This window comes from Tarenaya hassleriana, unplaced genomic scaffold (genome assembly GCF_000463585.1).
Source record: "Tarenaya hassleriana unplaced genomic scaffold, ASM46358v1 Cleome2, whole genome shotgun sequence".
In the NCBI taxonomy this organism is placed as follows: domain Eukaryota; kingdom Viridiplantae; phylum Streptophyta; class Magnoliopsida; order Brassicales; family Cleomaceae; genus Tarenaya; species Tarenaya hassleriana.
In genome coordinates, this window is record NW_010965372.1 from 3,941,440 (window position 1) to 3,959,832 (window position 18,393).

Genomic DNA, 18,393 nt, shown 5'->3' on the forward strand with positions numbered 1-18,393 from the left:
TTCTTCTTTGGTCCATTTTATATTTTATATATATATATATATATATATATATATATATATATATCACATGAAATTTTATAATTTTTTAAGAATAATCCATGAGGAAATGGAATCGTCTTGGCAAAGAACCCTTTTCAAAGTTTCAATCAATCATGCTTTATTATTATTTGATATTATTGATATTATTATTTAATAATCATTTTGGTTATAGTTGCAGACGCCGAGAGGTATACGAGAAATGGAATCAAAGCATATCTCTTTTGTCGGCAAATTATAAAAAGGAAAAGAATTATCGGACATTTCCATATATTACACAACAAAACGGATAATATTTCAAATATATCCGTAAATGTCAAGTGGGAGAGGATGCCAGTTTTGAAAACCCCTATTAAAATGATATCTATATATATAATAATTTTGTCCACAATTTTTAATGTATATATTTTGGAAATTGGAATTACGTCATAGAACATTGAGACGTCGAGTCAAGAGTCGCACCATGTGCCCACCAGTCCACCACCGAGACCACCCACGACTAATGACCAACCATGTCCTCAATAAAAAATTATTATTATTATTATTATTATTATTATTATTATTATTATTATTAACTCCACCCATCTCGTATATGACAGTACAGATATTTATGTAGTCGTATTTATATTATTTGTATGTATATGAAAATCAATATCTAATTTAAATATATATCACTTGTAGAATGTGTATTTTGAATATTTAATTTTTTTAATGATGAGATGAAATCTTTAAATTTGGAAAACCTAATATGAAATTTTTATACGAAAAAGACATTCGAATGAGAGAAAAAAAAATCTCTTATTTTCGATCATTCATTTTTTAATTATTTTAATCTACTAAATATATTAATCTAATCAAAGTATGAACTCTACAACAATTACAAAATTTCCGGTTACAAATTATTGGAAGAGCATATGATACTTTGGATTATTGTTTAGGTTATTGTGTGTGTGTGTGTATAATTACTTGGGTGCGTATAGATATAATATGTAAGAATTTGAAAGTGATCCATTGTGAATAATGGGATTTTGGAAAAAATAATGATTATTTTTGTATATAATTTCTCTATATATAAATTTATAAATAATGATTATTTTGTAAATGTTCATTTAATGAATAAATTTGGTTCGACAGAAAAATGAATAAATTTTTATTATTTTCAATTTTCACGATTTTTTTAATTCAATATACCATAAACAATCTGAATCAGAATCCAACGTCCAAATAATTTCCCTCTCGATAAATCTATTTTAAGCCAAATATTCTCCGAATACTCGATTTTTGTATATCCCGAATTCAGATATTTATTTTTATAAACCGTTGCATATTGACAAATATTCTATTACTACGTGCAGTCGTTGGCATTTTAAAAAGGAAATATTCCTTTATTCCATCCGCCCAAACCTTTGCACTTGGAAAGATCCTTAGTATAATCTATAAATTAAAGACATAAAATCATATTTAATCACATTGTTTCACATTATAAAAAATGTTAAACCCTTAAAATAAAATTAAAAAAAAAAAACTTAAATCATTTTTTTACTTGTCTTGGTGTTAATAAAGATTAGGTGCGATTAGGTTGGAGATAGTGTTCCCAACTTTATCGATTTTATCTGCTCCAAACGAGGATTTAAAAATACTGTATTATTTTATTACACGGAAATATCAATTTTTAAAATTTAACTAATATATAAATTACTATTATTTTAATTTACCACGAGATTATTCTAAGTATATTTTATTACCTCAAACATATATTTCGATTAAAAAATATTTAGAATTCAAACAAAGTGTTCGTTGCTATAAAAAAAAAGAAAAAAAATGTTACACACATATAATGAGGAAATTAAATTAGAAAATTTAAACCCAATTAGGTGGTGTAATTAACACTGGTACTATAGTACATTATTATTTTTGTAATTAATTTAATACTCCATCCCTTTATTTTCACTTATAGTTGATTTAGTCAATTTTGCTTTAGCCAAAGTGCTCACGATTAAGACTCGAGAGTTTTCCTCTGCTTTTTTTTTGGCTGTTGTTAGTTATTTTGTGAAGTGAGCTATTTTTATTACATGTTTTAATATAATGTGATTATTTTGTTTGGATAATCTATTGATAACACAAGTATAGACGTATTTGAATTAATATAAAAGCAACAAAGTTAATTACACATGACATCGTAAGATATAACGTTTTCGATTAAACCCGTATTAAAACCAGATTCAATTATATATCCGAACCCACGTGTCAATAATTTTCGCAACATGATCTGAATATTTGTTTTTTAAATCGAATTCAATGATAAAACATAAATCTAACTGAAATCTACTCCAAAATCGAAACTATATTCAAAACTTGAAAATAAAAATTTTCAAATTCGAATTCTTGCTCGAAAGTTGTAACCCCAAGTTATTAACTTCCCAACCAAATTCGAATTTTGAAAAATCGAAACTCTGCCAACTATAACATAGCCCCTATTATTTTTGAAACCTCAAACAGTCAAATCATAATAGAAACCCTAATTTGGTGGCTGGTACAAAGCGATCATACACGTACACAAATACAAAGTTTTTTTTTATAATCGGGTGATCCCAAGCCAAAGACCCATACTAATTCCGACCCACGCGTACGACCCTACAACATACACGTGGGATGTGAAACACCCGAAGGTGGAAGGAGGGGAATCTCCATACTCTGGATGTTGAACCCACGACCTCGTTGGCTCGTTTACAGGAAGAGGCTCTCAAACCAATAGAGCTGGAGATTCCCCGCAAATACAAAGTTACAATTCTATTCCTATCATCATTGAACAACTTGTTTTGTTTTTTTTATAATAAGTAGTGATATATGGAGAAAAATAATAGATATGATTAGATACATTTATGTGGCAAATAAAGATGCATTATATCGTGGAAATATATAGAGAAATGTCCTCTCTCTTTCCATTCCTTTATTTTCTTTCTATTTTTTTATTCTTTCTAAAAGATATCTCATTTGCTTTATGTCTTACATCACATTAATCGATGGTGTAGCTCATTAAATTAATTACTAGTTCTGCAATAAACTATAAAATATTTAGTATAATATAATGTGAAATGATTTTAAAACACTTCTTTTTCGTTCATGTTTTCACTAACTACCCCTTTTAATACACATATTATAATAAAATGGATCTGGATTTACTATATAATGTGTAGAAATAATGTTTAACAACAACAAATCTCAATTACTTCATTGTCGGTTTCCCACATACACGTTGCGCCACCAAAGGAACAGGGGAGTAATATAATTAGAATAATAATTGTGGTGAAACCGAATTATAAGGTTAGTATAAAAAAATCTAATTAAACTTTTAGATATTTGATCTGATCAATAATTCGTAATATATTTAGGTTTTGAATATTATTTCACATAATAATAGTAAATAAATACATAAATAAATGTCACTCATTCATTTGAAAACTTTTCTTTTGCTTAGTGGATAGGGAGAGAGATATGATGAATGACTTGGGGACTAGGATCATCAATTTTCACTCCCAAAACATAAAATAAATAAATGAATAAATGTTCACTCTCATGTCTTATTCTTAAATTGGTAAATGATACTCAGATTTCAATATATCAAATAAATATAAACGGTTAAAATAATTCAGAAATACAAATACATGATACAAAATATTTGCATTTATTTCCATTTTTATTCAACTTATATAATACAAAAGATTTTTAGTAAAACACATAGGCACAAAAGTTAAAATTAACGAGTAATGACAAAAAAAAACATGTTTGTTAATTACATCACCCCTTATTTTGCTTTCGGACAAAACGTGCGGTGCAGACGAAAACAAAAATTCGCAAAAAAGGTTTTTGTCTAACTCAGACGAAATATCGTAAATCAAATCTAATTGATCTACATGCCACTCATCATCATCATCATCATCATTCTAACACGACCATCACAATCACTATCATGATCATGCTCATGGCCATGGTCATCATCCTATATCACGAGCCTAATAATTCTCATGACCCATGTACTCATCCCAATAACACTCGATATCTTCAAAAGCTCCTTTCGAGCATGAGTCCCTTTCGTGTACCATCATGATGTCGGTTTCATACGGTCCATCATCCAGAAGAATCTTCGTTAACTCGCCCATTAGACCGTTCTTCTCAACATTAGGACTCCCTATGAAATCTTCTTCGTTAGATATACTGTCCAGAAACCTGTTGAACTCCATTTCACTGTACTCATTCCCACTCGAAAGGTTATCGTCCATCGGGGTAGCGAGACAATACGCTAACGGATCATTGACGCCGTTAATGGAAGCAGAAGAATCTGAGAACGTGGATCCCGACATGGATGTGGACGAGGGATGACATTCTTGAGGATTAAAGTGGTTGTAATCCTCGTCGAAGATAGATTGGAGTTTGTCTGGATTGATCTTGTTGAGAAGATTCGAAGTTGATGTAGAAGAGCTCGTTGATCTTTCACTTCCTGAGTCTATGGAATTATTACCGTTAATAGCGTTACTGTTGCTGCTTCGTGGGCCACCACATTCGATGATTTCGGACAAAACACTTTGGTTCACTCTTCGAGCGAACTTGTTGGCAACTTTGTTAAGAACCTTGGCCGAGAGCGACAGCGCCGGTTTCGGATGTTCGAGATCATGCTCTTGACGTTTCTCGGAACCATCTCTCTCGGTTTTCCGGTCGGATTCGCTGTCTGATTTCCCCGATATCGGCTTGTGGGTTGCGGGGTCGATCCCCTTTTTGATCAGACGTTTCTTTATATGCGTGTTCCAGTGGTTTTTGATCTCGTTATCCGTTCTCCCAGGCAATCTCCGGGCTATAGCCGACCATCTGAAAACAAAGCATTATCGCACGGAACAATGTTAATACATTTTCACCGACAGATATGTACGATGTTTGTAACAAGTTGTTGACTAATACTTAAGTCTATAACCAAATTAAATTGGACCGTCGCATATTATAATAAACCCTTACTTGTTTCCATGAGTGGCATGAAGGGTGATGATGGTCTCTTCGTCTTCTTGGCTAAACTCTCCTCGTTTGATATCGGGTCTAAGATAATTCGCCCATCTGAGCCTGCAGCTCTTTCCACACCTCTTGAGACCTATAAATAAATAAATAAATAAATAAATAAATAAATCCAAATTCATATATAAATTACTATTAACATTGAATTTTCAAAAGAAAAAAAAACAAAAATAATAAAAATAAATACCAGCTTTTTCGGGGAGGGTTCTCCAGCCACCTTCGCCGTGTTCGTTGACGTAAGCGACGAGCCTCTGATCCTCTTCGGGAGTCCACGCCCCTTTCTTCAGCCCTTCCGCTTTGCAACACGGAGTTCTCACCATTTCTCTTTCTTTTAATTTCGACGAATTCTTTCTCTCTCTCTTTCGATTCTTCGATCGATCGATGATACCCGTCCAAGAACGGATCTTTCCTCTGTTTTGGTCTGTAGTGATCGATGTTCTTGAAGATATTCGCGGTTTCAAGAACGGGTTCGAGCCAAATAACCAAAGAAAACGACTCGAAGATCAAACCGGAGGGAAAACCGAAATTATTAGGGTTTGAGTTCACAAAAACCGGATCGATCTTCTTATGAGTACTAATAGACACCGGAAAATACGCCTTACTGACATTTCATTTGCATGAAAAATGATCAAAGGACGAGATGAGAGAATTGTGGACAAAGGAAGAGGGGAGAGAGCCTTGAAAGAGTTCGAGAGTCGTTCGCCGTGCACAGAGTGAAGGGGGGGAGGCTTTATTTATGTGTGGAATTCGGCCGACGATGTCGTTTTAAGCGGCTGACACGTGGATAGATTTGATTGGTTGCTATATACTCTTAATTAGATTTTGTAAGTGGAGAGGTGGCGTCCGTGAACGTTCGTCACCCTTTCCGAGTAATAGTAATTAATTATTTTTTATTCTGAAGACTATAATTTATTTTAAGACTCTCCTTTGTTATTCTCTTTATTTTATGACTTTTTGTTCGTGTTATTTTCAGTTTTAAAAAATTCGGTATTTGTTAAACTTTTGTATATAAAACTCTTTTCGCATGTGGCTGCTATTTTATAAAATAAACTATAGATTTTAGTTCTTTGGGGCACCCATGAAATAAATCATTTAGTATTGCAAATTTGTTATCATATCCAAACATTTTTTTATCATGAACAATTTCGGGACTTATCTTTCCTTAACCAATCTTTCCTAATAATTTTTAGGAATATTTATTTTTTATGCCACTTATATATATTCTTTTGCTAACAAAAGATCTCCTACAAACTTATCACTATATATACAAATAGCTAAAATTTATTGAACTTATAAAAAAAATCTATTCATAGTTACCATCTAATAATAATAATAATAATAATAATAATAATAATAATAATAATAATAATAGTTGCGCTTCTTTGATTCTTCAACATGACCCGAATAAGTGATAGTATCTAATTTTTTTTTCCAACTTTATTACGTAATATCCAATGAATCGGGGCGCGAAGTAAATTATAAAATATTATTGTTGAATTTATTATGTTCGGTCTTGAAATGTCTAATTTGATTTGGATAATAAATGGCGGTCTACATGGTACATAATACAATAAATTCATTTTGCAACGGCGTCAACTTTGTCAAACTTAGAAGTGGAAAATATTTACATCAGAAAATGAAAAACAAAACACGAAATAATGAATTATAAAAGCATTAATTATTCGTGTCTTGTATCGGCATTATTCAACAGTAAAAGTTGGAGTGCGAGACTTTTCAAAAAAAAAATATTATAAAGGCATCAGATTACAAATATAAATAAAAATAATTATAATAATGTTTTATTTTTGTCTCTGCATGTAACTGAAATAGTGGCGGAGAAAATTCGAGGAAAGAGTAGTAATTTGTAGTCTAAAAAAATATCGAAGAATTTGCTTTTTAAGTAGAGAGATAATAATTTATGGACCAACTTGGTCGTTCAAACACTGGACTTGGACACTTAAAAAAATTTTAAACACTTTCGTTCAGACAAAGTGTACCAAGGCTGATATGTCTGTAAGCTGATTAATTATCATCACATATATATATATATATATATATTTCAATGATTTGTTTGGAAAATATCGAGCAGGAGAAATTAGAAGAAAAAAAAAGTTTGGATGATATTTTGTAGCAAAAAGTTAAAAAAAAAAAGGGGATGAAATTGTGAGTCATCCCAAGATTTTGGACCTCTAAAAGGGAAAAAAAATCCTAATTTGATTTTTTAAAAAAATTGTAAACAAACACTCTGCATATTTTTCGAGACCCGATTGTTAAACTTTTCATTTTAATACAAAATTATTTATATTCTATATTTCTTATCACTTTTACATTCTGTCTAATAATACTATTTAATATTAATCAAATTAGGATTTATTTTTTGTTATTTGTGTATTAGAAAAATTATCCGCATTTGCTCAAATGGTTGACGAGATAAAATATCTATATAAAAAGTCTTACATCAATCTTTTGATAAAATGGTGCAAGATAAAAAAAAAATTCTATAATAATTAGATTTTAGCTTTGTTTTTCATATTCAAAAGACATACGAATCTCATCTAGTATCTAAGTCTCTGTGTTTCTGTACAAATGTTCTTTAGGCATTGTTATAAAAAATATATATAATATACCATTTTCTCTATTTAACTTTAAAATTTATGGGAAAACAAAATAAACAAAAGATTATCAATATTTATTTGCCCTACTTTGTAATTTAAAAAGAGTTTTTTTATTGTTACGATAACAACTTTTAAATATATATGTATATATATAGTCGTTTTAAATTTGGCTTTTTACCATTTTATTTGGGTTTAGTTCTTTCATTTTAAAAAGTATGTAGTCATTTTTGTAATTTAGAAACTTAAAAGATTTTAATTTTCAAATAAATTTTCTAGAAATTTATTTTGATCATATCTATTATTAGATTAATTAGCTAATTAATTCTTCCTAAAAAATCTGTTATTTGAGTGGATTTCTTTTAGATCATGTACGTATATGTGCATGGTGTTGCTTGCCATACATTAGGGCTTCATCTTTTAGCACATCCGAATGAAAAAAAAAATGCTCATTTGATAATCCATCACGTGGAAAAAAAAATCTGTATTGATCCGATTTTGAGAAAGCTTGACCAGAAAATTTGAAGTTTGAAACATTCTAATGGTTGGATTTTTGAGATTATATATGATCGCCATCTGTCCGTTTATATATAAGAGTAAAAATTCTATTTTTAAATTAGTTTTTTTTTATGTAATTAATTTTTGTTTGTCAATGTGTATTCTTTCGTTCTCTATCCATACGGATAAATCAACAAATTCATACAAACGATCCATTACCAATACAAGATGAGACTAAACCATTTTTCCGTAAACCAAAATTAAACTCTTACAAGATTTACATAATAGATACATATATATATATATATATATATATATATATGTATATATGTTTGTGTGAAATTCTTGAATTGTGCATATTAAAACATCATCCTTGCGTAGACGGTAAGAATGGGTTGATTCCGATACTTGTTTGGGATTGACCGTTACTGAAATCTTAATTGGAAAGCTTTTATTTTTCCCTTTTTAATATGTACGTTCCAAATGTATGAAGCAGTGGAGTTATATATGTAAAAATATATATATATATATATATATATATATATATATCATTCAATGAATGTTATTCCAATGATCAAGTCAATGAAACCTAAAATAATCGTCGCGGCGAACGTGTGTATACGACATGAACCAACAATCTAACGTAACATGCGATCTTGTTTGTAAATTCATGAAAAAATGATAAAGAAAACTGATAAAAATACTTATTAGCTTCTAAATTTGCAGAATAGTATCAGTACTCTTAATTTTTTTTTTAATATTTAGACCTAAATTAATAGATTCAGACCAAAACCGATCGAATTAATGTTTTTTAGTTCTTAATCGAACTCGTAATTGGCCAAATAAATGAAAAAAAAACTTATAACGCTGATAAAATTTTAAAAATAATTTACTTCAAATAGAAAAAACACAGAAATTATATTTATCAGAAATTTACATATTATGGTATTTTCTAATAAATTTGTCTTTCGTATTAAAAGTTTTATTAAAAAACCACAATGCTTAATTAAATTCAATCAATTACCAATAAAAATAACATTAATTATATCTAATACTATATGTAAAAATAGTGTTCATTTGTTGAATTGCTTCTTATCTATACAAATGTTTCGTAAGGCAAAAAGTTAAAACCTCGTCCACTCTCGGATCTGCACATAAATACCCACCAAACTTTTGACGAGAAAACTCGGGAATTTTATATATTTATTTATATATATTCTATTCAGTCAAATGATTCATATGATTATAGTGATGCCGATTCCGACCGTTGGACTCGAACCTTTCAAACGAAAAATTAAAAAAAAAATGTCAAGAAGAAAAAATAAAAACTCAAATTCTTTGATCTTATGGATATGTAACTACAAGCCATAATTCAAGATTCTCTTCCGTGTAAATGAATTGGTTGATTAGAAATAGTTGTCCGTTTTTTGTTAGAAATCTGTTTTATTTTTATATACAGTTTTTTTTTTTTATTTCGGTCCATGTTTTATTGTAGTTTGGCTTTCATTTAAAAAGAAATTTCGGTTCAAATCAATTATTTTTTTTTAAAAAAAAGGATAACACTCGATCTAGTTTTAAATCAAAATAGACTCAAATACCATTATATATTATTTGTATTTGATTCGTTCCATTTGATAATTCAAATGACTACCCCTTCTTCGAAAAAATAACACAGTCAAATTATTGACTTTGCAAGATAACAATTTGTTTTTTAAATGTGCAAGAAAACATTTTATTTCATTTTATTTCATGCAGTCAATGAGTCACATTCAACAATTTTGAACTTCATGGGATCGATGCAGACACCATGCCGTCAGCATTACTACACACGCACAAAGGGTTTGCAATTTTTTGGAAAATAAAATATGTTTTGCCAATTGACTAAAGCTTAATTATTTTGCCAATTTCTGAAAAAATTAATCTCCCTGTATAGGTAAAATTTTGTATATTTAGGATGACCAATAGTTTCTGCAGTTTAGAACTGTTATGTGGTGATTCCACTGACGTATGTCATATGCCTGTTCTCCAAACACTTGCATCCACATCCTTGTTTATCAATAAGATCTGGCCATACATACATACATACATACATACATACATATACATACATACATACGTGTGTGTGTAACCATAATCTATTGGCATTGATGTATCATTCCTAAGAAACTAATTCTATACAGCAACGCATGAATTGCATTACAAATTCCCAAACCCCATAAAACAGGGGGGGGGGGGAGGCGAACCATACAATTCCACTAAATGGGATACAAATCAAGTTTTCCCATTTTCAATTTCATACACAAAAGAATCACTTGTGTTGGTTCTTGTCTGAATTCATCCCGGCGTTATCGGCCGTAGCAGCTGTGGCCGCTAACTCCATTAACCGCTCGTAATCAATCTCTGTACACTTGAACTTCATCCTCATTCCGGATTCAGTCCATGATCTGATGCAAAGAACCGGTTCCATGCTACCGAGGGGCATGCAATACCGTTGCTTGTCGACCTCCTCACCTTTCCCACAGAATATATCTTCAGGTGCGGTGGAAGTACCCTGAACCACGAGGAAATCCCGGGCCATGACGGATAGTCGCGGGTATCGGGTACTATTCACCTTCCACCAGTCCAAAACATCGGTCTGCATAGGAACTATAGACTCGGATAAGTACTGGGTCAGTTCATCGACGACGTTGTTACTCATGTTTGCTCTTCTTTTCCTCCGAGCAATTTCCTCCGCAAAGGAAATGTTTCCTCCTCCTCTGCTTCCACTTCCATCATCTATTTCCTGGGCACGGTACCCACTTGTCATGCCCGATGTGAAATGAGTCGAAGCATAGTTACGGATGAAATGGGTTCTGGCTTCCTCCAAAAAGTTGTCAAGATTTATCGTCTCGGGAATGTACTCTGTTTTTATCCGGGGGTCGATAATTGCTGTGATGTAAGTGAATACGTTGCAGATTTGAGTGTTGTACGTTCTGGCCTTCTTGGCCATGTTTTCTGCAGAAGCTCTCAGCCAGTCCGGGTTGTGACACGATTTCTGGCACGCGGTGATCATCTCGGAAATGTTATCCATGAAGAGGAGAACCAGACCGACGGTGAGATCCTTGTTCGTGCACATATCACTTGTGGTTTTGTAGAATGAATCCATATCCAAGTATTTGTGCACGATCATTACCGCATTCTTCTCCGCAGAACTTAGCAGAATTCTGTTTTCCAGACCATCCTCGTTTTTCCGAATCACAGAATCCAAAGATTTACCAGCCTGCACCAACATTAAGATGACCCAGACTAGATTACCAGTCGATTAAACATTTTCCAATTACTTGTGCTGTGGATTGAAGATTCCTTCGTGTCAAATAGTCATCAAATGGCAGCAAGAATGTAAGATGGACGCATATTATTCAATAAAAGTCACAAATTTCGATGGCTTAAGGTCGAGTAATCTAACGTTACCTTGCACAAAACGTTGACCATCTGGTAATTGCCACTCCAACGAGCTGAAGCATCCATTGGAATTTTCCAGTTGCCTTCTTGATATGCAGTTGTCAAGTGAATGAAATCTTCCGATATCTCCATTGATGCGTTTAACTCTAGAACGAATTCTCTAATCTTTGAGATTATGGGCTTTATGGTCACCAATCCCTCGTCTATGATATCATTCAAAGTCCGAGCAGCACAAGGAATGTAGCAGAAAGGCATGATCTTCTGATCATCCAAGTACTCTTTCAGGCTATGACAAGCATGAATTGCATTTTGGCTGTTGTCATGTGTACAACAGAGAACTCTATCTTCGATTCCGAAGATTTTGAGGACCTTCAGGAGGGAGTTATGAATCTCGGACCCTCCGGAAGGATAAGGAATCCGACATATGTCGAGCAGAAGTCGCTGAAAGGACCAGTTTTCATCTATCCAATGCCCCGTCACGCTCAGATAGAAGATGTTTTCATATGAAGTCCAAAAATTGAGGGTGATCGATACCTTGGACGAGACATGCTCCAGAGATGCCTTTACATCTTCTTGCATGCTTCTGTAAACCTCATGAAGTACCGCTCTATATTTTTCAGATGGCCATAGTTGAGCGACCGGGTTTAGAAACTTGAAGGAGTTTGCCAACCATTTTTCTTCTACAGTGGAGGGAGGAAGAGATGAAAAAGTAAGCCACCTCAGAACCAACCAGTTAAGATGATCATAATCAACTTGAGGTGCTTTCAGTTGGGTTAGCGGCTTTTTTGTTAAAACTGGCATCTGTGGTACCGGACTGGAGACAGCATCTGTGGTCTTATCATAACCTGGATGTCTGTTACTCAGATGTCTTCCAAGATTTCCTTTGAGAAAGAAAAAAAACATAACATAAGCAAAATGGTTTCTAGTTATCAGCCAGAACATAAAATCCCCACAAAAAGCAAAACAAGAATAAAAATTATGACAGCAAAATGGGTAATTGCAAAGCCATGGCAATTCATAAATCACTTTGCCATTTAGATATCCGACTGGGAGTGGACATTATTTGGATAATGGAGGATGACAAATCATAAATAAGCTATTCGGAGAAGATAAAAGAAGTGAATAGAAGAGCATACATACCAGTCGCTGTTGCTATGGAATAGCTCTGCCCGCAGAATTTGCACTTCCGAGTTTTCCCATCAAGGGCAGTCTCAAAATATTTAAGATAGACTGATGTCATCGTCTTCTTCCGTTTTGCAGGAACAGTACTTGCCTTCTCGGAAGAGCCGAGCCCAATGTCAACAGCATCAGTGTGCGGAACAAGACCCATATCCATCATGGACTTTGGTTCCCCTTCTAAACCAGCAGCGGAAGAAGAGATACATAAATTCACATGTCATCGTAGTATCAATACGCAACCAAAACATGCATTTTAGGGTAACCACGGCTCGGCCTAGGCAATTAGGAATGTAAAGAAAAAAGTGTGTATGTCACTGCCATAAGCCTGAATTTCAATATTCTTGTTACACATTTTTCCTCCCGAGGTTCCTCTCATTGTGTCAGCCAAGAAATGCAATCCGTTTCCATCAGAAATGAAGAAGTTAATCAGTGAAATATACTCTATTAACTGGTAGTACAAGAGTTAACATTTTAGTAAAGCATTAGACTTTCTTCTCCAAGTAGAGAGCAACTAATAGTAAAATATCGAATCTTTAGAGCAGCAAATCATTGCCGTGTAAAAAACCATTTCCTTTACAGTAGCTTAGTCTCTACACTATCAATCGTGGAAGGTTGCATGTAGCAGCAAAATCAACAAGAAGTTTTGCTGCATTCGAAACATACCTTTGTAGGTTTTGAAAGCATTGTTTACACTCCACTCCATCTGATTCTAAGCTTTTCCACTTGAAGTTCCTGTCTGAAATTCCGTAAGTGAAGCCCTGACAAAACGAAATGAATCAAGAAGGCCATTGAACAAATCTGTTTTCGTTAGTTAACAAAAAAGAAACCTCAGAATGCAGACAATCTTCCATCAGAAATCAATAGGAGGGCCCTTTCTTTTAGGTACAATGGAATATAGAGCGACCAAAACATCCTAAACATCTTCATTTAAAAGAACGGCCAAAAACATGGGGAAACGAATACTATAGTGGGGAATGATATTTCTCATTATCTTCCAAGTGTAGAGATTGCAAAATATATACACGTAGGGTTGCTATGATTTAGCTACAATCAAGGTAACTAATGAACATAAAATCAGGAAGTGATACGATAGAATATTTACAATAGTATATCTTTCCATTACTTGACACTATGCATTTCACTCATTCAGTTCTCAGAACTAAATTTGATCACAAACTCGAACGATTTCTGAAGTTTCAGGACACGCAAATAAGAAACAGATACACTTTGTATCATTTTCCTTAAAGAATAGCTACCCATCTTCCATTAAAAGAGTCCATCTCATCAGACCTCATCAGGGACTGAACCGTAAGCAGACAGATACTTACCGAGGAAATGAACCAAATCGACCACCAACTCCACGAGAGACCGACGAAGCAACAGACAGAAGAAGGAAGTAGTTGCAAACGAAGAAATCGAGCAGTGCACGGATCAAGCTAGGGGAAGAAGACGATGACCCAAGGCCGTTAGTTAAACGAAGAACTTTCTTTTTTTGGGAGGGAAAGCAGCAGAAGCAGAGATCGGAGCCGGATCTCTGAGCCACAGATCTGAGCCGAGCGAAGGAGCAATTCGGCGGAGAGAGACAAAGAGAGATGAGTTTTGGATGAGCGGAGCCAGGAATCCGGCGATCGAAGGAATCTCCGGTGACGGACGCGGTGGTTGTCGTCGCCGGACCCGGCGGAGGAGCTAGAGAGGGAGAAAAAGGAGCTTCGCTCGGCTGGTTTGGTGCAGTTGGGCTTTAGGTTAAAAAAAAAAGGAGCTTGACTCGGCTAAAAGACTCGACCCAGTGGCTGGGGACTCGGTTTTTGTCTCGGCGCGTGAAGCACACCGTTTTATTTATTTTTCTTTTTTATTTTTTCTTTTTCATATATAAACATAAGAAAATAATTACAAAATCCATGAATTGTATTCACATTGACGAAAGTAATCTACGACCTAATTGATATAAATATTCCAATACATAGTAATCTAGGGTATAGGGTTTACATTTTACCGCTACAAAAATTATTTATATGTATATAAATTTATTTTCGTCCCCACATTTCATTTCATTATACATCTAAAGGACATAAAATTGAAATTAGGAAGATATAAATAATGTATTATCATTGATGTTTTACTTGGAACACTATCACCAAGAAGATTTCACCAAGTTTGGAAGGTTCTTTAACTTCTTTTTATTTTAAGGTGAGGAAAAAATTGTTTAAATTTGATATTATTTTTCAAGCCCCATTTTTTATATACAAACAATAATGAAAATAGGGATGTAATTGTAAAACGGGTCAAATTTGATCAGTTTATATGTCGGAAGTATGAATTCCGTCAATTTATTATTGTAAAAAATTATTTTACTGCGTCTTTATTTATTACTTATTAGGGACCGAATACCCAAAAATCTTGGGATATCCAAATCCGTAATAAACTATTTCGGATACTAAAGTTTGAAATCCCGTAGGTTTTGGATATACGAACCGGAATTTAAAAAAATATATATAATGGCAATTTTGTAATTTTTAAAATGATTAGAGATAATTTTCTAATTATAATAAACGTAAAATGTAATCTAAATATTTTGAAACGGGAGTATTTTATAATTATATCGAGTATCTCTATATATATATCCTATTATAAAATCGATAAACACGAATTTGACCTATCGATAATTAATGTCTGTTGCACATTTGAACTCAAACCCGAATCATTCGGGTATTCCGAAATCGAATAAACTTTACTGTATATTTAGACATTATTATCCTCTCATCTAAGCTCCCATGTTTCAGGATCTTGTATAGCTGCGTCATGGATGTGTTCTCTTTCGCTCCCTTTACTCCCTTATCTTTGGTTATTCGGCTTGTTCTTCATTGGATTTACATCGCATTATTGCATTCATTAGACCCATTGAAGGTTTACGATGATCCGTGAAAAAGGGTACGACGAGAGAATGTTTCTTCTGATTAAACGATCGATAGAATGGATTTTTTCACGAATTCGGGCCAAAACAAATGACAATCTTTATTATTTATTGGCATACGGTTCATATAACATATTAGATTTCTTACACCATGGATCAAGCCCGAGGAGTTTCGCTGCCTTTCGGACCTTCCTTGCCGCCACAATCCGCAACCTTGGCTCCGGCCTCGACATCTCCGACCAAGAATCTCCTCCATTTCCGCCTCAGCCAGCCGCCTTTTATCATCTCCAACGGGTCATCGCCCACAGTTAACGCCTTCCCACGAGCGCATATTCGGCCTAAGAAGCAAGACAGGACAGCCAGAACGACGAGAACAGAGATGACCGCGAAGAACGGTCCAATGGCCCCCGAGGAATATCGGCTCGAAGCCGCTAGATTTGCCTTTGTGGGTTCCGTTTCACCGTCGAGTAGCTGCTGTTGCTGTTGCGCATTATACAACGAGGAACTACTACTAGTCGCCATATGTACAATATTTTGGTAGTAGCTAGGTTCTGTCAAGATTCTTCTATTTATAGATGGGTCTTCTATGCATATATACATATATATATATATATGTATATGTGTGTGTATACTGATAATGAGTTTAACGTCACCACCAAGAACAGATAGAGATGGTGAAACGTGCACTTTTTGGCCGACCAATGAGCTGATGAACGACATGGAAAGGTGAAAAGAAGGGTTATAAAGAGAGGAATCTTCATCAGCCTGCTCATACATTAATATAAAGGGACTTTCCGCTTCACAAAGTAACATATGATATAAGAATTTGAATGCATTGGTCACTTAGTGGTGAAGGAAATATATTGACTTACTTCATAATTGGTCTGGTCATAGATAAGGTTTTAGACTTTTAGATCGGTATCATCATATATGAAAAGGGGAATGTGTGACAAGAATATCGAAATCATTAGAGATTTATTGATAATTTACCCCTTCCACATGTAAAAACAAAATAAGATTCAAGGGATAAAAAATTTCGTGGGTGAATAAGGTTTTTATTAGTAAAAATATTTTTATCTTTTTCCATCCTTGAACGTGTAAAAGAAAAAAAAAATCAATGGATAAAAATGCAGTTTCACATTCAAACGGAAAGTTTAAAATTCTTATGAGTTATATATTAAGAAACTCTTAACTCTGATACGAGAATATATGGTAATGAAGAAAACGTTTCCATGCATGCATGATGATGAAAATGATAACATCATTGGTTCATGATGATGACAATGATGTCAATACCTGTTCCAAAAGCAACGTACCTCATAAGGTCCTAATTAAGAGCAAAGCATAACAAATGAAAAGCATACCCTAAGGAAAAACAAACAAGAAACAAAATACATGGATCCTAGATATGCCTAATGCATATGATGATGATGATGATGATCATCATCATCATCATGTTCAAGCGTTATTGTTGCAACGATTCACAGCCGTCCGATTGTTGCGACGGGCACAGCATCCGAACAAATAGACGGTGATGATGAGGACGATGAGACAGACGTTGAAAATCAACAGGTGCCTCCACTTCTGTCTTATGTTCTCCAACACTCCCGCCTTGCATGAGTTGCACCCGAAGCATAGTTCTGTCTGCGCGTTGCTCCACGCGTCGCAATCGCCCTCCGCCGCAGCGGTTGCGTTTTGGCCACCGGCGCTGCCTTTCCGCGGTTCCCACCACGTCGCGTTCTTGAACTCGAAGTCGCATTCCGAGGGAGGCTTGCAACAACCAGACTGCGACAAAAACATTTTAAAAAACAATGTTAACAAAATGCATACTTCAAATTCCAAAATGTAATCGTTATATATTAAAAGAGATTAAACCTAAAATAAACACGTGTATCAGATCAAATTCTTTCTAAATTTCGCTTGGTCATATACATGCGTTACAAAAACATATTAACTATATGTATTTGAATTTGAACTATATGTATTTACGTATAAGTGCGTTTGCGTTTGTGAGACGCGTTCAGTACAACGAGAGAAGAAAACGAAGGAAAACACACAACATACTTGTATTGGAGACAAGTTCTTATGGTAAAACGCGTCTGCGATCTGGCCAACGCGACCGCCGAGACCGCTGCAAACGCGGGCTTGGACCAAACAAGCCCTAACGCCATCCCATCTCTTCCCATCAACGAAATGGTTCCTAAGCCAATTTGAGAAATCCCCAGTACGATACTCCTTATACCCTCTTCCCGAAACAACATGGCCCGCTCCTTCGTTCGTAACGAGGAAGGCAAAAACCGAGAAACCGATCAAAGAAACGATCGATATGAACAGTACGGTCAGGTAGAGGACGAGGACGAAGTTGCTCTTGAAGCAAGAACCGATGATTCCCATAAGAGAGATTACGAAAAGGACTGTCCCCGTCACCAGAAGCGGCGTTTTGAGAGCGTTTTCGCAGTTAGTGTTTCCATGGAGGAAGAGATAGAGAGAGAAACCTATCGCCGATGCCCCCACGAGCATTACCAACGCATTGGCGAGACCTACCAGGAAGTTGCTCACACGAAACATTACGAAGAAAATGAACGATAACACGAATGTTGTTGTAATGTAATGATCTGATCTCTGTTTCGGAAACTTTTTTTTTTTGTTGTAATG

The 18,393-nt window shown here is 34.3% G+C and overlaps 4 protein-coding genes across 7 annotated transcripts; all 4 read right to left on the reverse strand.

Moving 5' to 3' along the window:
* Window positions 1-3,801: 3,801 nt before the first annotated feature.
* On the reverse strand, window positions 3,802-5,810 carry LOC104812115 (transcription factor MYB51). The gene is made up of 3 exons (XM_010539108.1): window positions 5,285-5,810; window positions 5,044-5,173; window positions 3,802-4,899 (listed from the first exon to the last, which is right to left on the reverse strand). The coding sequence occupies exons 1-3, from the start codon at window positions 5,415-5,417 to the stop codon at window positions 4,050-4,052; spliced, it is 1,113 nt and encodes a 370-aa protein (XP_010537410.1). The 5' UTR covers window positions 5,418-5,810; the 3' UTR covers window positions 3,802-4,049.
* A 4,616-nt stretch (window positions 5,811-10,426) lies between these two features.
* On the reverse strand, window positions 10,427-14,580 carry LOC104812116 (zinc finger BED domain-containing protein DAYSLEEPER). Of its 4 annotated transcripts, none has more exons than XM_010539111.2 (5): window positions 14,156-14,580; window positions 13,491-13,563; window positions 12,789-13,004; window positions 11,658-12,529; window positions 10,427-11,466 (listed from the first exon to the last, which is right to left on the reverse strand). In XM_010539111.2, the coding sequence occupies exons 2-5, from the start codon at window positions 13,528-13,530 to the stop codon at window positions 10,516-10,518; spliced, it is 2,079 nt and encodes a 692-aa protein (XP_010537413.1). In that variant the 5' UTR covers window positions 13,531-13,563; window positions 14,156-14,580; the 3' UTR covers window positions 10,427-10,515. The 4 variants fall into 4 exon arrangements, with proteins under 4 accessions (XP_010537413.1, XP_010537414.1, XP_010537411.1 ...); XM_010539112.2 differs by having other exon boundaries at window positions 12,789-13,001; window positions 13,491-13,585; XM_010539109.2 differs by having other exon boundaries at window positions 13,491-13,585.
* A 1,234-nt stretch (window positions 14,581-15,814) lies between these two features.
* LOC104812118 lies at window positions 15,815-16,291 on the reverse strand. The gene has a single exon (XM_010539113.1). The coding sequence runs from the start codon at window positions 16,258-16,260 to the stop codon at window positions 15,895-15,897; it is 366 nt and encodes a 121-aa protein (XP_010537415.1). The 5' UTR covers window positions 16,261-16,291; the 3' UTR covers window positions 15,815-15,894.
* Window positions 16,292-17,040: 749 nt separating this feature from the next.
* Window positions 17,041-18,378, reverse strand: LOC104812119 (tetraspanin-11). The gene is made up of 2 exons (XM_010539114.2): window positions 17,803-18,378; window positions 17,041-17,523 (listed from the first exon to the last, which is right to left on the reverse strand). Exons 1-2 carry the CDS (start codon window positions 18,304-18,306, stop codon window positions 17,197-17,199), a joined length of 831 nt encoding a protein of 276 aa, XP_010537416.1. The 5' UTR covers window positions 18,307-18,378; the 3' UTR covers window positions 17,041-17,196.
* Between the last annotated feature and the right edge of the window lie 15 nt (window positions 18,379-18,393).

Coding starts and splice junctions, on each gene's coding strand:
- LOC104812115 (XM_010539108.1), bottom strand. CDS start 5,417: ATGGTGAGAACTCCGTGTTGCAAAGCGGAAGGGCTGAAGAAAGGGGCG. Junction 5,174..5,284: donor AACCCTCCCCGAAAAAGCTG/GTATTTATTTTT, acceptor ATTTATTTATAG/GTCTCAAGAGGTGTGGAAAG. Junction 4,900..5,043: donor CATGCCACTCATGGAAACAA/GTAAGGGTTTAT, acceptor CTTTGTTTTCAG/ATGGTCGGCTATAGCCCGGA.
- LOC104812116 (XM_010539111.2), bottom strand. CDS start 13,530: ATGGAGTGGAGTGTAAACAATGCTTTCAAAACCTACAAAG. Junction 13,005..13,490: donor TGCTTTCAAAACCTACAAAG/GTATGTTTCGAA, acceptor CTGCTGGTTTAG/AAGGGGAACCAAAGTCCATG. Junction 12,530..12,788: donor TTCCATAGCAACAGCGACTG/GTATGTATGCTC, acceptor TCTTTCTCAAAG/GAAATCTTGGAAGACATCTG.
- LOC104812118 (XM_010539113.1), bottom strand. CDS start 16,260: ATGGCGACTAGTAGTAGTTCCTCGTTGTATAATGCGCAACAGCAACAG.
- LOC104812119 (XM_010539114.2), bottom strand. CDS start 18,306: ATGTTTCGTGTGAGCAACTTCCTGGTAGGTCTCGCCAATGCGTTGGTA. Junction 17,524..17,802: donor AGAACTTGTCTCCAATACAA/GTATGTTGTGTG, acceptor TTTTTGTCGCAG/TCTGGTTGTTGCAAGCCTCC.